This window comes from Podarcis muralis, chromosome 3 (genome assembly GCF_964188315.1).
Source record: "Podarcis muralis chromosome 3, rPodMur119.hap1.1, whole genome shotgun sequence".
Lineage (NCBI taxonomy): Eukaryota > Metazoa > Chordata > Lepidosauria > Squamata > Lacertidae > Podarcis > Podarcis muralis.
The window spans coordinates 121,286,679-121,299,951 of NC_135657.1; the positions used below are offsets into that span (position 1 = coordinate 121,286,679).

At 42.8% G+C, this 13,273-nt stretch overlaps 1 protein-coding gene across 4 annotated transcripts in view; it reads right to left on the minus strand.

The window, feature by feature from the left end:
• EVA1A (eva-1 homolog A, regulator of programmed cell death) overlaps nt 1-13,273 on the minus strand; it is a 62,156-nt gene that overhangs the window by 1,522 nt on the left and 47,361 nt on the right. For 3 of the 4 annotated variants that reach the window (XM_077926629.1, XM_077926628.1, XM_028721815.2), the window contains exons 2-5: nt 11,315-11,447; nt 7,481-7,642; nt 5,472-5,598; nt 3,825-3,887 (exon numbers count right to left, since the gene is read on the minus strand). In XM_077926629.1, coding sequence (XP_077782755.1) covers nt 3,825-3,887; nt 5,472-5,598; nt 7,481-7,642; nt 11,315-11,375 — 413 coding nt within the window. In that variant the 5' untranslated portion in view covers nt 11,376-11,447. Of the gene's footprint in view, nt 1-3,824; nt 3,888-5,471; nt 5,599-7,480; nt 7,643-11,096; nt 11,222-11,314; nt 11,448-13,273 lie in introns of all 4 variants that reach the window. The other variant, XM_077926627.1, reaches the window with a different exon arrangement.

The window sequence follows — 13,273 nt, forward strand, 5'->3', positions numbered from 1 at the left end:
AGCCCAGAACTGACCAATTCTCCATTGGTGAAAAGCGAGGAGGACTAAAGAAAGAGAAGGTCAATGCCAAAGAGCGGCAACTGTTGCTTGAAAATAAGTTCTATCCATCATTAGATTTACCCACAGATTTGGATTATGTGGGAGCAGAAGCAGAATGACTGGAATATTTGCAGTCCTCCCACTCTGATAAAAAAGGCAATGTTGCCAGTACAACTGATCAACCTTCACTGCTTAATGTTTACGTCATCAGGTCCTCTCAGCTGGAAAGTCAGCAGTGCTCAATCCCCACATAGCCTGAGCAAAGGAAGTAACCTGATATTTGCAGATCTAATCCCTCGGCTGAGATGGTAACAGAATCACTAGGAGCTATTAAACTTGGTCAGATGCCCCAAAAGAAGCCTGCTATAGGTCCTAGTGTTCCACCAGTTTTCTTGGAATCCAGTATGGCAATAGATCCATTAGCAGTCAGACTGCAGAAAGAGAAAACCTTGGCTCCTTCTGAGCTACAGCCATTCCCTAATTAAGCTGAGGAAGAACTGTTCAGTTCCTTCAAAATGACTTTGGCCACAATGCACGATGATATCATAAAGAGACTGAGCAAAGATACAAAGTAAAAGGTCAAAAGTCAAAAATACAACACAAAGCTAGTGAAACAGTAGAACAAAAGCTTATAGAAAGAAGAATACAGGAATTCAGGAAAATGAAGGAAGGATGCAGTGTTGTGAGTCAGGACAAGCCTGAAGTTGTCGCTTCACAAATGGCAGAGGCAAGTGCAAAGTAGTACAAACAGAATTTCTGCAGGTCATATAGTTGCTATGCACGAAACCTGGATGTTCACAGAAACTGTAGTTAATCTACAATTTACTGTTTACTATCATTACTATCATATAATGATTTACTATCATTAGTATACCAAGTAACTCCCATAAAGAGTGGCAGACCAAGAAGCGGCAGACCCTTTGAGAGCCACAACATCCTAAGACACAGTAACTCCTCTTGAAGCTCTTGGCCCTGTTGGTCTCTCCTGGTGAAAATACAACCCTTGCCACTTACTCAGCATCTATTCTACCTCAGAGTTCCACATTTACTAAATCTGCGAAATGAGTATCCAAGTCCACAGGTTGTATCAATGGTATATTTTAGTGTCTGAACTGATGACTTAACCGGACTCATCTTGAATTCAGCAGGATTTGCTTCTGAACAAGTTAGGATTCTGCTTTTGGGTGCCTTAATTAGTATGGAGAAGGTCTTTTTGGAGGAAGAGCATAGGAAGAGGAGGAGGAAGAGGAGGGTGGTTATTATTATTATTATTATTATTATTATTATTATTATCCATTTACATCCCACACTTCCTCCCAAAGCACCCCAGGCTGAGCAATCGGACCTCAAAGGACTGGGGAACTGTTGCTTTTGCTGCAAAAGACTATCAGGGCTACCTCTTTGGAAATTCATTAAGTGTGCAAGGGAGCACACAGGAAAACTGATTGATTTGCAAGTATCTCTTGATGACTGAGCAATATGCATGTATTGTAGTTTATGATATACATTTTTTAAAAACTCCATATATCAGACAAAAAAACAGAAGACAGACTTGTAAAAAATAAAACTGTAGCAGACTGGAAAATACCAGATGGAAGTGGGAATGAACCACTTGAGGCACATCCATATAACCCTAAGTGAATGTAGAGAGGATTTCATGAGGCCTGTGCAAGAGGCATTTGTGCAGCACAGCAGAGTTAAAGGTTTCAAAAATGCAAATGACCTTACACTAACATTTTTGTGCTCATCTCCAACATGATCTGTCAATCAAAGGAGAAATCCATTGTATATTCAAGTCAATCAAAGGGAGTTTTAGGCAAAGAAGGATTATATATTTTAAAAGCCTCTTTATACAAGCCTAAATTCTTTGTGGGTGCTTTCCCTTTTATATTCTCTCTATAAGCTGCAAAGGGCTTTAGCCACCACAGGAGGGAGGTAAAGCTACAGTTTTCTAGCTTGCACAATGGAAACTAAAAGAATTGGAAACTAAAATGAAGGAAGTAGAACCATGAAATATACCCTCATCTCTTTTACACTCTAAAATTTATAAAACCTCATAACTCCAAGGTCAGATTCTATTCTATTCTATTCCAGCTGTTTCAGGATTGGAGAAGTATTTCCTAGGGCCATTTCACATGAAACAAAATAGCCTAACAAAAAGTTAGTTTTGTTAGATTGTCAGGTGTATGTGATTAACACAAGTATTTTACAACAATCCCGCAGAGTGCCTCTACCAAGTGTGGCTTCCTATTGTTGTTTTTTTCTGTGGCAAAACAGACACATTAATTCATCATGCATCATTTCCTACAAGAAAGGCCTTCATCTTGCATGAAGAATCCTAGAGGGTCCTGGCATCCTGCCTGAGGCGTTGTGAAGCAAAGTGGTACTGAGCTCATTGCATGGCTGGTGCATCAGATGAGGGGCCACACACCACCCAAAGTCACTCTGGGACACCCATCTCCAACTGCTGGCCCCACCCCCACCCCTGTCTGCTGAAAGATACCCTATGCCTGAGCCCAAGTTCCACCAACACATGTAATCAATAAAGTTGTGGCCATTTGAATTCCAGGTCGTTGTCTGCCAGAGTCTGTACTCTCACACTTTGCCTTGGAATGAGAGCAAGGAGGCACTGAGACTGGGGCTACAATTGCTGGTCCTTCTATCTGGCTGTTGAATAAAAGGTAAAGGTAAAGGTACCCCTGCCCGTACGGGCCAGTCTTGCCAGACTCTAGGGTTGTGCGCCCATCTCACTCAAGAGGCCGGGGGCCAGCGCTGTCCGCAGACACTTCCGGGTCACGTGGCCAGCATGACAAGCTGCATCTGGCGAGCCAGAGCCGCACACGGAAACGCCGTTTACCTTCCCGCTAGTAAGCGGTCCCTATTTATCTACTTGCACCCGGGGGTGCTTTCGAACTGCTAGGTTGGCAGGCGCTGGGACCGAGCAACGGGAGCGCACCCCGCCACGGGGATTCGAACCGCCGACCTTTCGATCGGCAAGTCCTAGGCACTGAGGCTTTTACCCACAGCGCCACCCGCGTCCTGGCTGTTGAATACTAGGTTTTAATACACTAGTTTTTGGTTTTAGGATACTGAATACTTGCTTTTAATACTTTTGCTAATTTCCTTTGTTAGTTGGACTTCAAGATATAAATAAATCACCAACTGAATCACATACAGTACAAAAAAGTAAATAGTTACTTTCTTAGTTTTTCGTTGCAAGATTAACAGCTGGCTTGACCTCTTCATGTCATGCTTAAAATAAGCTCTTAAAAATTCTATTTACTAGAGTTGCAAGTGACTCTTAAGTGCTTCGCCAAAACCCCTGAAAGCATAACCTGGATACTCTGTGACTTAGTTCTACAGATAAACGTCTGAACCAAGACAGTGGCATATCAATTTCCCTTGCTGCTCTCTAGCTAGGGGCGGAGCCTAAAGTTTGCATTTAAAGCTGAATCTACTGAATTCACACTTTCCAATGAGAACCAAAACTCAGTCATTATGCAAATTTTGTACTTTCCCAAATTTTGCAATTCTCCAACCAACCCATGCATTATATTAGGAGAAATTGCTTGCGAAAATGTGTATATTAGTTGAAACTGCATATGAAACTGTGTTTATTAGGATAAATTAACATAAAGCGCTGAATGAAAAATGAGAAGCAGAGAGAACTGAAATTGGCATATCCTTCCCTATTCTCCAAGGGTAGGATTACTTTGTTTGTTTTAAAGCATAAAACAATAAAAGCATACAATGGCAGAGTATTAAATGAAATACTAGATACATACCAAGGAACTCCTGGCAAGTGCTGGAGAGGAATAAACGTATCTGACTGCTTTATATACTTGGAACTATTAAAAAGAAAACAAAAGCCATTTGGACTTAGGGAACAGACACATCATTGATTTTGATTTGATTTGGTTTGGCATTACATGTGCGAAATCCTAATGCAATTGCTATGAGGTGCAAGTTCTTTCAATAATAGAACCCATATTTCTTGTTCAAGACTATAGAAGATATATGGATTTGTTTTTTCTTGACAATAAAATGAGTTCACTTGTAAAAATTGCCTCTGAGCTTCTACAAGTTTGGAAATTTCTCTATATAAATCTATGGCTTTTTGCTTTGGTTCCATAAAGTCACATACAGGTCACATAGACATCAAATATTTCTCACAATATATGTACTTAGAAAGACTGCAGATTGTTTTTTAGAAATCGCTATTGAAAATAGCAAAACAATAGCATAAATCCTAGCAGCCACATCAAACGTCATTATCGCAAAATCTTTAGCTTCTTAAAGGGTTTTGATGACCAAGAGTGGCACAAAAGGCACAAGTTAATGCCCATAAGACAACTGTCGTTCTGATGGCAGGAAATCTGCGTTAAACAGTGTAAAGACAGATCTGTGTGTCTCCTTTGGGAAGACAAAGATTTACAGGACCAGTCTGGCAATATTTTATTCCATTATCAAGCTGTAATTTCCTCACCAAGATCCTCTTCCCATTGTAACCATAAGTTTATGAAAGACTTGTGTATTCGCATCTAACATTAAGCTATGCATTTTTGAAATGAAACCTTTGCTATGCTGAACAGGGTCTAAAATAAAGGATTCAAAACAATAGCTTGGGCCTTAAAGTATGATATGTGGTGGGGTTGCACTCCAGTGACCTCTTGCCTGCTCTGTAGTTGAGGCCCACTTAGAGGCATAGGCTGAGTATAAAAGGTTGGCATGAAAAACAAGCACTGTGTTTTCCAAGGTGGAAGATACAGATATTTGTCTAAACAAAAAGGATGGTGAAGCAGTAGTAACAAAAGGGAGAGACTTGAAAAAAGTCTAGATCAAGGTGGGGAACCTCCATCCTGCAGCCATAGTTACAGCTGGTATGGGTCCCAATTTGGGTTGCAAATGCACACCTGACACTGTGCGTCACCATGTGCCGGACAGGAAGGGATTCAGCAGCCAAAGAACAATTAGGAGTCTTAGAATTATGTCATTTTATTGAGATCAATATTTTAGTCATGTTGGACTCAGGTGCTGTATCTTATTGCATTTGTAGTTTTGTATATGATTCACTTTTTATTAATGTGTGTACGGTCATACCTTGGTTGTCGAATGGAATCCGTTCCGGAAGTCTGTTTGACTTCTAAAAACGTTCAAAAACCAAAGCGCAGCTGCTGATCAGCTGCAGGAGCTTCCTGCACTCAGCCGGAAGCTGTGTTGGATGTTTGGCTTCCAAAGAACGTTAGCAAACTGGAACACTCACTTCTGGGTTTGCGGCGTTCAGGAGCCGAAATGCTTTTCAAGGCGTTTGAGAACCAAGGTACGACTGTATATTGTTTAGAGAGATTTATTGCTTAATTGTGTCACTTTAAATGTGGAATGTGATGATCACTGTTATCATCAGCCATCACAGGGCTGAGTGTGGAACTTGCCTCCCAAAGTTCACTGGAGGCAGGGTTGGTCCCAGTTTGTGGAAGTCTTTGCTTTGTTCTGGATAGGCATAAGGGTGGTCTCCCAGTGTCACCAACGGAATACCATTTCTGGAGGCATCTTCAGTCACTGTGATGACAAATAAAAACACAACCAGATAGGACACGGGGGACAAAAGTTTAGTTTCTACCATTTGAACCACAGAAAAAGATCCATTTGAGTCATGCACATAGATAACATTAATTTAAAGCTATGTATAACCCCTTCATGGATCACCGCCTTGTTGTGGCGAAGGGGCTTGAATAACCCCAAGAAGCTCTGAGCCATGCCGTGCAGGGCCACCCAAGACGGAGAGGTCATAGCCAAGAGTTTAGACTAAATGTGATCCAACTGGAGAAGGAACTGGCAAACCACTCCAGTATTTTGCCAAGAAAACTCCATGGACATAAAAAAGGAGATGCTTTGAGAAGAAAGCGAGTTTCCAAGGCATGCTCTGGTTCATAGGGTCACGGAGTGTCGAGCACGACTAAGACGACTAAACAACAAATGCCACTATAAACCTAAAACCACTTTCTTAAATTTTAAATAGAAGCATCTGCAGTACCAGATTATGGTGAAATCTACACACATATAAAAACGCTGTGAAAATGTTTTTTTTTTTAAAAAAAAAAAAGTTTTGAAAAATACATTGAATTTGGCATAGGTCACTGTCGCCATCTAGTGTCACATTTGTATATTGCACTTTACAACACATTTAAAATGTTTTATTTGCAGCTGTGTAGATGAGTCCACAGTCACACTCTTGAAATGCTACAATTCTGACCCATGATGCATGATGTCCTTCTTTAGGAGAGGGTCAGGGGGGGGGGGCAAGGCAGTTGCTCTTGTGTGATCTCTTAGTGGCCTTTGATATCTTGGTGGCATTGGATCTGCAACCAATCAGGGCAAGGAATAACACGGAACTAGACAACAAGTGGCAGGTTTTCGGAAACCTTTCAGTAAACATTTCAGGCCCGCCTTCTTGATCACAAAAATATTCAAGCCAAAGCATTAACATATCTATACCCCCATTTTCACAGAGTATAAAGCACCTCACACAACTGAAAACAAAATTTAAAATAACGTGAATAAACAAAAAGCAATGTTAAAAGAGCAACAGATTTTCAGAGCCTTGGAGGCAGGGGGCAAGGCTATAGGTATGGGGGAAAATGATAATCATCTATACCAGGGGTGACTAACCAAGGACTTGAAGGTGGCACCCAGTCCCCTAAGAGATGTTGTGGCCCCTGAACCATCAACATTTCTCATTTGAAGATGGCTTTATTCTAACAAGTGTTGAGTGCTCTGGTGGATCCACAGCGGTGACAATATGCTGTCAAATGGATGTGGGTGGGTGTTCACTTCCAACCCCGTTTAAAAATCACTAAAATGTTTTAAACTATATTTTTTTAAAATGCTTTTAAAAATGCTCATTGTTCCCACGTCTCCCATTGCAATACTGTGATTCCAGAGGTTATATACGTGTGTGTGTGTGTGTGTGTGTGTGTGTGTGTAATGGCACCCACCCCACGCACACGCACACTGTAATGCCAGTCAGCTTTGTGGCTTCCCAAGGAGTCCCAAAGTGGTACCGTTTGAAATGTTTTAAATTATCTGTCTATATTTATAGACCACTCTTGTGGGCCCTGACGCAATTTGGTGATGCCAAAATGTTTTGTGACACCCCTCCCCTCATTCCTCCTTTTTTAAAATGGCAAGTTTGGGGCACACACACTTTGACATCCCCACTTTCAGCTGTAGCTCACAGAGATTTGACCTCAGTGCAGTTTTTGGCCTGAAAAAAGTTGAGTGACCTATACATTGAAAAATGAAAAGGAGACAAAACTCACATGTGGCTGATTCCACCTTGGAAAATGTGGATGAAAACATGAGAACTGAACCTCATAGTTTTGGTAGCCCAAAACTTTAAGATATTAAGATAAAGAATTAAAAGAGGTTTCTGTGGTGTTACCATATTTCTTCTTTCCAAAGCACATCTCCACTGTCCTTTCAGATGTTGTGGTTTTGGTTCTGAGGTGTACACCCTCAAAGAAACACTTTTTCCCCGTGTGATAAGTGTGACCAAAGGAACTTGGATAAAATGTCCATTCTGTGTCTGAATTCTCATTATCTCCTAAAGAAGAGAGAGAAATTGTAAGAATGGCTCAGCTTTCTTTTCTTTTTATCTATTTATTGTAATTTGAAAAATAAAGAATAATTCAACAACATTTCAAATTCAACATTTAGTCATTCAGCCTAGGACTTCCCCTCCATCCCTCCATGGTTCCCCCAAAATTCCAACTCCTGCTGCGTATTATAATTATTCTAAGTCTTCACTTCTTCCTAAAAAATCCCTCCACCGTACCTTGGATCTCAAACGCCTTGGCTCCCGAACAAATCGGCTCCCAAACAGTCAAAACAGTGAGTGTTCTGGTTTTTCGAACGATTTTTGGAAGCCGAATATCCAGCGTGGCTTCTGTGGCTTTCGATTGGCTGCAAGATGCTCCTGCAGCCAATCAGAAGCTGCACCTTGGTTTTTGAACGGTTCCAGGAGTCGGACGGACTCCCAGAACGCATTCTGTTCAAGAACCAAGGTACAGCTGTACTTTGCACTGCTGTCTTTTCTCAAATCCTACTTGCGTTTTATCAGGTTTCCATGGAGTTTTTCAGTAATCTATTGCAAATGTATACATGGTTGCCATGAGGTAGACGACATCACATACTCTTCTGCTGATTTGCCCCCTGTACACAACGCCTAGAGGGAAATTTATATTTCTGATTCTTAATTGGCTTCCAGGTTGATCCACACAGGAAGTGCCCGTTGAACTCCTAGCATAATAATAATAATAATAATAATAATAATAATAATAATAATAATAATAATAATAATTTATTTATACCCCGCCCATCTGGCTGGGCTTCCCCAGCCACTCTGGGTGGCTTCCAACAAAATATTAAAATACAGTAATGCATCAAACATTAAAAGGTTCCCTAAACAGGGCTGCCTTCAGATGTCTTCTAAAAGTTTGGTAGTTGTTGTTCTCTTTGACATCTGGTGGGAGGGCGTTCCACAGAGCGGGTGCCACTACCGAGAAGGCCCTCTGCCTGGTTCCCTGTAACTTGGCTTCTCGCAGGAAGGAAACTGCCAGAAGGCCCTCGGCTCTGGACTGCCAGAAGGCCCTCGGCTCTGGGTAAAACGACGGAGATGGAGACGCAACATGTGGCCAAATTTGTGAATTTATTTTTATGTTGTAAATTGTTACAGGTTGCGTTGTACAATTTTAGATGAAAGTTTCCTTTGTCATCTATTGTAAAGGCCTTTGGCTATAAACAATAAAATTGATTGAATGAGCTTTTAAATAATCCACAAACATTTTTCAGTCCTCCTTAAAGTCTGTCTCTTTTTGATCTCCAATTTAACAAGCCAAACTTGCCAGTTCTACATATTCTGTCAATTTCAGCTGCCATTCTTCTCTAGTAGGTAGCACCTCTTCACGTCATTTTTGAGCTTACAATATTTGCGCTTCCGTTATTGCATAAAGAAATAGATTCACCTGTTTTGGAGCAACATCTGTTCCAGTTATCCCTAATAAAAAGGCCTCTGGTCTTTTTGGGACAGTTAGTTTAAGTATCTTTTTTATCTCATTATAGATCAGCTCCCAAACGTCTTTAGCCACTTTACCTGTCCACCACATGTGGGAAAATAAACCTTCTTTACACTTCCAACAGATATCTGGTGCTGATTTAGACATCTTTGCCAATTAATATGGTGTCAGGTACCACCTGTATATCATTTTCAGGAAGGTGGGCAAACCATACTAAGACCATGGTTCCCTCCTGGACTTGCTCCAGGGCATGGGAATTGGGGCCACGGTCTTATAGGACCAAGTCCAGAGAGGGGCATTGGGAGAGGGCCTCTCAGCTATTTAATACCTTTATGAAGCTGCTGGGAGCTTCATCAGCAGTTTGGGGGCAAGGTGCCATCAGCTTGCTGATGACCCACACATGAATCAGGAGAGACCATGCACTCCCTGGAGACAGGGGTGAAATGGGTGAGGAAAAACCAGCTGAGCTTGAATCCTGGCAAGACAGAGACACAATGGTTGAGTAGCCCCCATGTCTGAGAAACTGGTCAGTTGCCTGCCCTGGGCAGGGTTGCGGTTTGGGTGTGCGTCTGGCACCATTTCTGTCCCTGAAGACTCAGGCAGCTTCAATGGCTAGAAGAGCCTTTTATCAGCTGCAACTGGTTGGGCAGCTGTGGCCATTCCTGGACCCGGAAAGTCTTACAACAGTACTTCATGCATTGGTTATTTCAAGACTGGATTACTGCAGTGCGTTGCATGTTGGGCTGCCCTTGCACCTGGTCCAGAAGCACAATTGCTGATAGGAGTGAGGCCTTGTCTGCGCATGTCACCTGTGCTCAGAGAGCTGCCCTGGCTGCTGATTTGCTACTGGGCCAAATTCAAGGTAAAGTCCATAACAACTTGGGACCAATGTAGCTTCGAGATCCCCTCACTCTACATGTGCCACTTTGATTGGCAGAATTGGCACTAAAACAGGTGCCAGATGACACACACCTGTTCTGCATTTGTAAGAACCCACTCATTTCATATGGCAGCAGCTGCACTCTGGAACTCCCTACCTGTTGAGGGAGTTTGCTGTACAGTTACTCGTTTTGGCTCCTGCTTAAAACATCATTGTTTAGACAAGCTGACCCAGATGCTTAGAAAGTTGAGGTAGCTTTCAACTTCAATACATAACATTAACTTGTGTATTAAGCCAAGGGTAGACAACCTAAGGCCCGGGGGCTGGATGCGGCCCAATCGCCTTCTCAATCCGGCCCGCGGACGGTCCGGGAATCAGCGTGTTTTTACATGAGTAGAATGTGTGCTTTTATTTAAAATGCATCTCTGGGTTATTTGTGGGGCATAGGAATTCATTCATTCATTCATTTTTCAAAACATAGTCCGGCCCACCACATGGTCTGAGGGACGGTGGACCGGCCCCCGGCTGAACAAGGTTGCGGACCCCTGCTTTAAGCCCAAATCCAATTTGTCATGGCCAGTGGCTAGTACAAGAAAGTTATTTGGATTTGGCTCTAAGTATGGTTGTGATTTTTTCTTGATTTTATTGTCTGAACAAAGAAACACTTTGAGGTATCTTACAAACAAGCGGTGTATACATTTCCTGAAACAAATAAGATGTAGACGAGGAATTAATTCTCTGAGAGGGGGAGATGTGGAATCAAGGACCCCGAATCACCAGCAATTTCCCACACAGGCCACCACTGTAATGTTGCCCCCAACGGTCGTGTCGCCTCCTGTGTTTTGGCTTCCACAAGGTGCTGGAGGAAGCCGGTGACAAATGTATTTGCCATTCCAGCCTGCTAGGACTGCAGTCGGGAACCCTGCAATGCCTCAGTGGAGCAGCCGTGAAGAGGGGTGTCGCAGTGCCATCTGGGAGTCATTTGCGCGTGAGCTGCTTGGACCTTTGTGCACTTTGGGGTGGCTTTATGTCTGGAGACCTTGGCAGAAACCTCCATGCAAACTGCCAGCATTTCATGGCACTATTTCTTCAGCGTTACTCACGAGAGGACTTCTTCTGCAGTTGGACCTCTGCAAATTGGTCGCTTTCTTTTACCAGATTTGCTTTAGGTGGAGGTTCACTGGAATGCTTAGGAGAGGCAGAAGAGGAATTTTGAGAAGGATCATGCCTGACAAAAACAAAATGGAAGGAAAGGACCACTTACTTATTAGTTGTCAGAATAAACCAATACTGGCTGAATATTTATGCATCTGGAACCTACCCAGAGGGATCTGCTTCTTGGGAGGGCTTAGAGGAGGCGTCTGGATTTTCTTGCCTGCCATCGTGCGGGAGGGATGTTAATATTGTGTCTTGTTTCTGGGGCTCAGTGGATTCTCTTGTTGTGTTGCTTAGTTCTGGAAGGGAAGCAGCAATAAATAAACTTCCTCTGAAGTCAGCTGAAGATGCCTAGACACATGGCAAATAAACAAAACAAAAACAAAAACACTTCTGACTTTGCAGGATCCTGGTATTATACTTGCAGGAAGAAAACACCCTTTTGTGGAAACATACAAGACTACAACTCTTTAGCCCTGCCTTGACCAATTGCAGAACCAGAGTTGTACTTCACGTTAAAAGGCTACATGTTTCCCTTTACATGGAGGCAGCTACTAATGGCTAATTATTTACACCTGTTTACACATATCCAGATGGACATGACTTTGTGGGTTAACATAATAAAATCAGCCTCAAGGAATCTAGATGGGATTTACTTACTTACTAAAGGTAAAGGTAAAGGTAAAGGGACCCCTGACCCATTAGGTCCAGTCGTGGCCAACTCTGGGGTTGCGGCGCTCATCTCGCTTTACTGACCGAGGGAGCCGTCGTACAGCTTCCGGGTCATGTGGCCAGCATGACTAAGCCACTTCTGGCGAACCAGAGCAGCGCACGGAAACGCCATTTGCCTTCCCACTGGAGCAGTACCTGTTTATCTACTTGCACTTTGACATGCTTTCAAACTGCTAGGTTGGCAGGAGCAGGGACTGAACAATGGGAGCTCACCCTGTCACGGGGATTTGAACCGCTGACCTTCTGATCAGCAAGTCCTAGGCTCTGTGGTTTAACCCACAGCGCCACCCGCGTCCCACTTACTTACTTACTGGCAGCTAAAAACATATACAATATATTAGTTTAAAAGTAATTAAACTATAATAAAATTAAAATGATATCAAAACAAACCAATAAAATACAGAGAGTAACAACTGCACAGCACAATTCAAAGCCCTTTCCTTCAAATCAGTTGGTTCCCCAAAGCCTGCCAGAATGATACTGTCTTCCCCTGCAGGTGGAAGGACCGTGAGGAAGGAGCTGGCCTGGCCTCCAAAGTCTGGGAACTGCTACCAAAAAGGCCCTCAGGTGAAGCCCTCCCCCTCTGTGCCTCTGCATGAGGTACCTCTGGAATTTGTTTTGATTGGTTCATGACGCGCTCTGCTTTCTTTTAATTGCACAAGAGACTTGTGTCCCTTAGCATCCAGCAAATTTTCTTTGCCCTGTGTGACATACCCTCCAACAATTCTGCGATGCAAATCGGGATGTCTCTTTCCATAATCATAATTTTACTAATTATACCCCACACATCTTACTGGGTTGCTCCAGCGACTCTGGGCAGCTTCCAACATATATAAAAACATAATAAAACATTTAAAAAAACCTTCCCTAAACTGGATTGCCTTCAGACAGCTTGGGGTTTGGATAACTCCAGATTCTGCCCAAATACCTGTTTTCCAGCTTTAGCTAGCTTCTTTTCCTTGCTATTTATTTATTTATTAAATTTGTATACTGCCCTTCTGTTGTGTACAGTGGCGTAGCGTGGGGGGTGCAGGGGGGGCCGGCCGCACCGGGCGCAACATCTGAGGTTAGGGCAAATCCACAGGTTAGGGGGCGCAAATCCACGGGTTAGGGGGCGCAAATTACTTGCCTTGCCCCGGGTGCTGACAACCCACGCTACGCCACTGGTTGTGTATTGAGTCAAAGGGTTTTATATCTGTATTGTTATTATTGTCTGTATTTGCATTAGGGTAAAGTAACTGCCTTTTGGTTCCAGAGGGTACAGCTACTATTGGTTCATTTAAGCTGCTGTATTTGGATCCTCTGTCTTATTGGTTCCCTCCAAAAGGCAGGACTGTGATTGCCTGATATTGTTCCCTCCAAAATGTATCCTTTCTAGCTAGTTCCCTGTCCC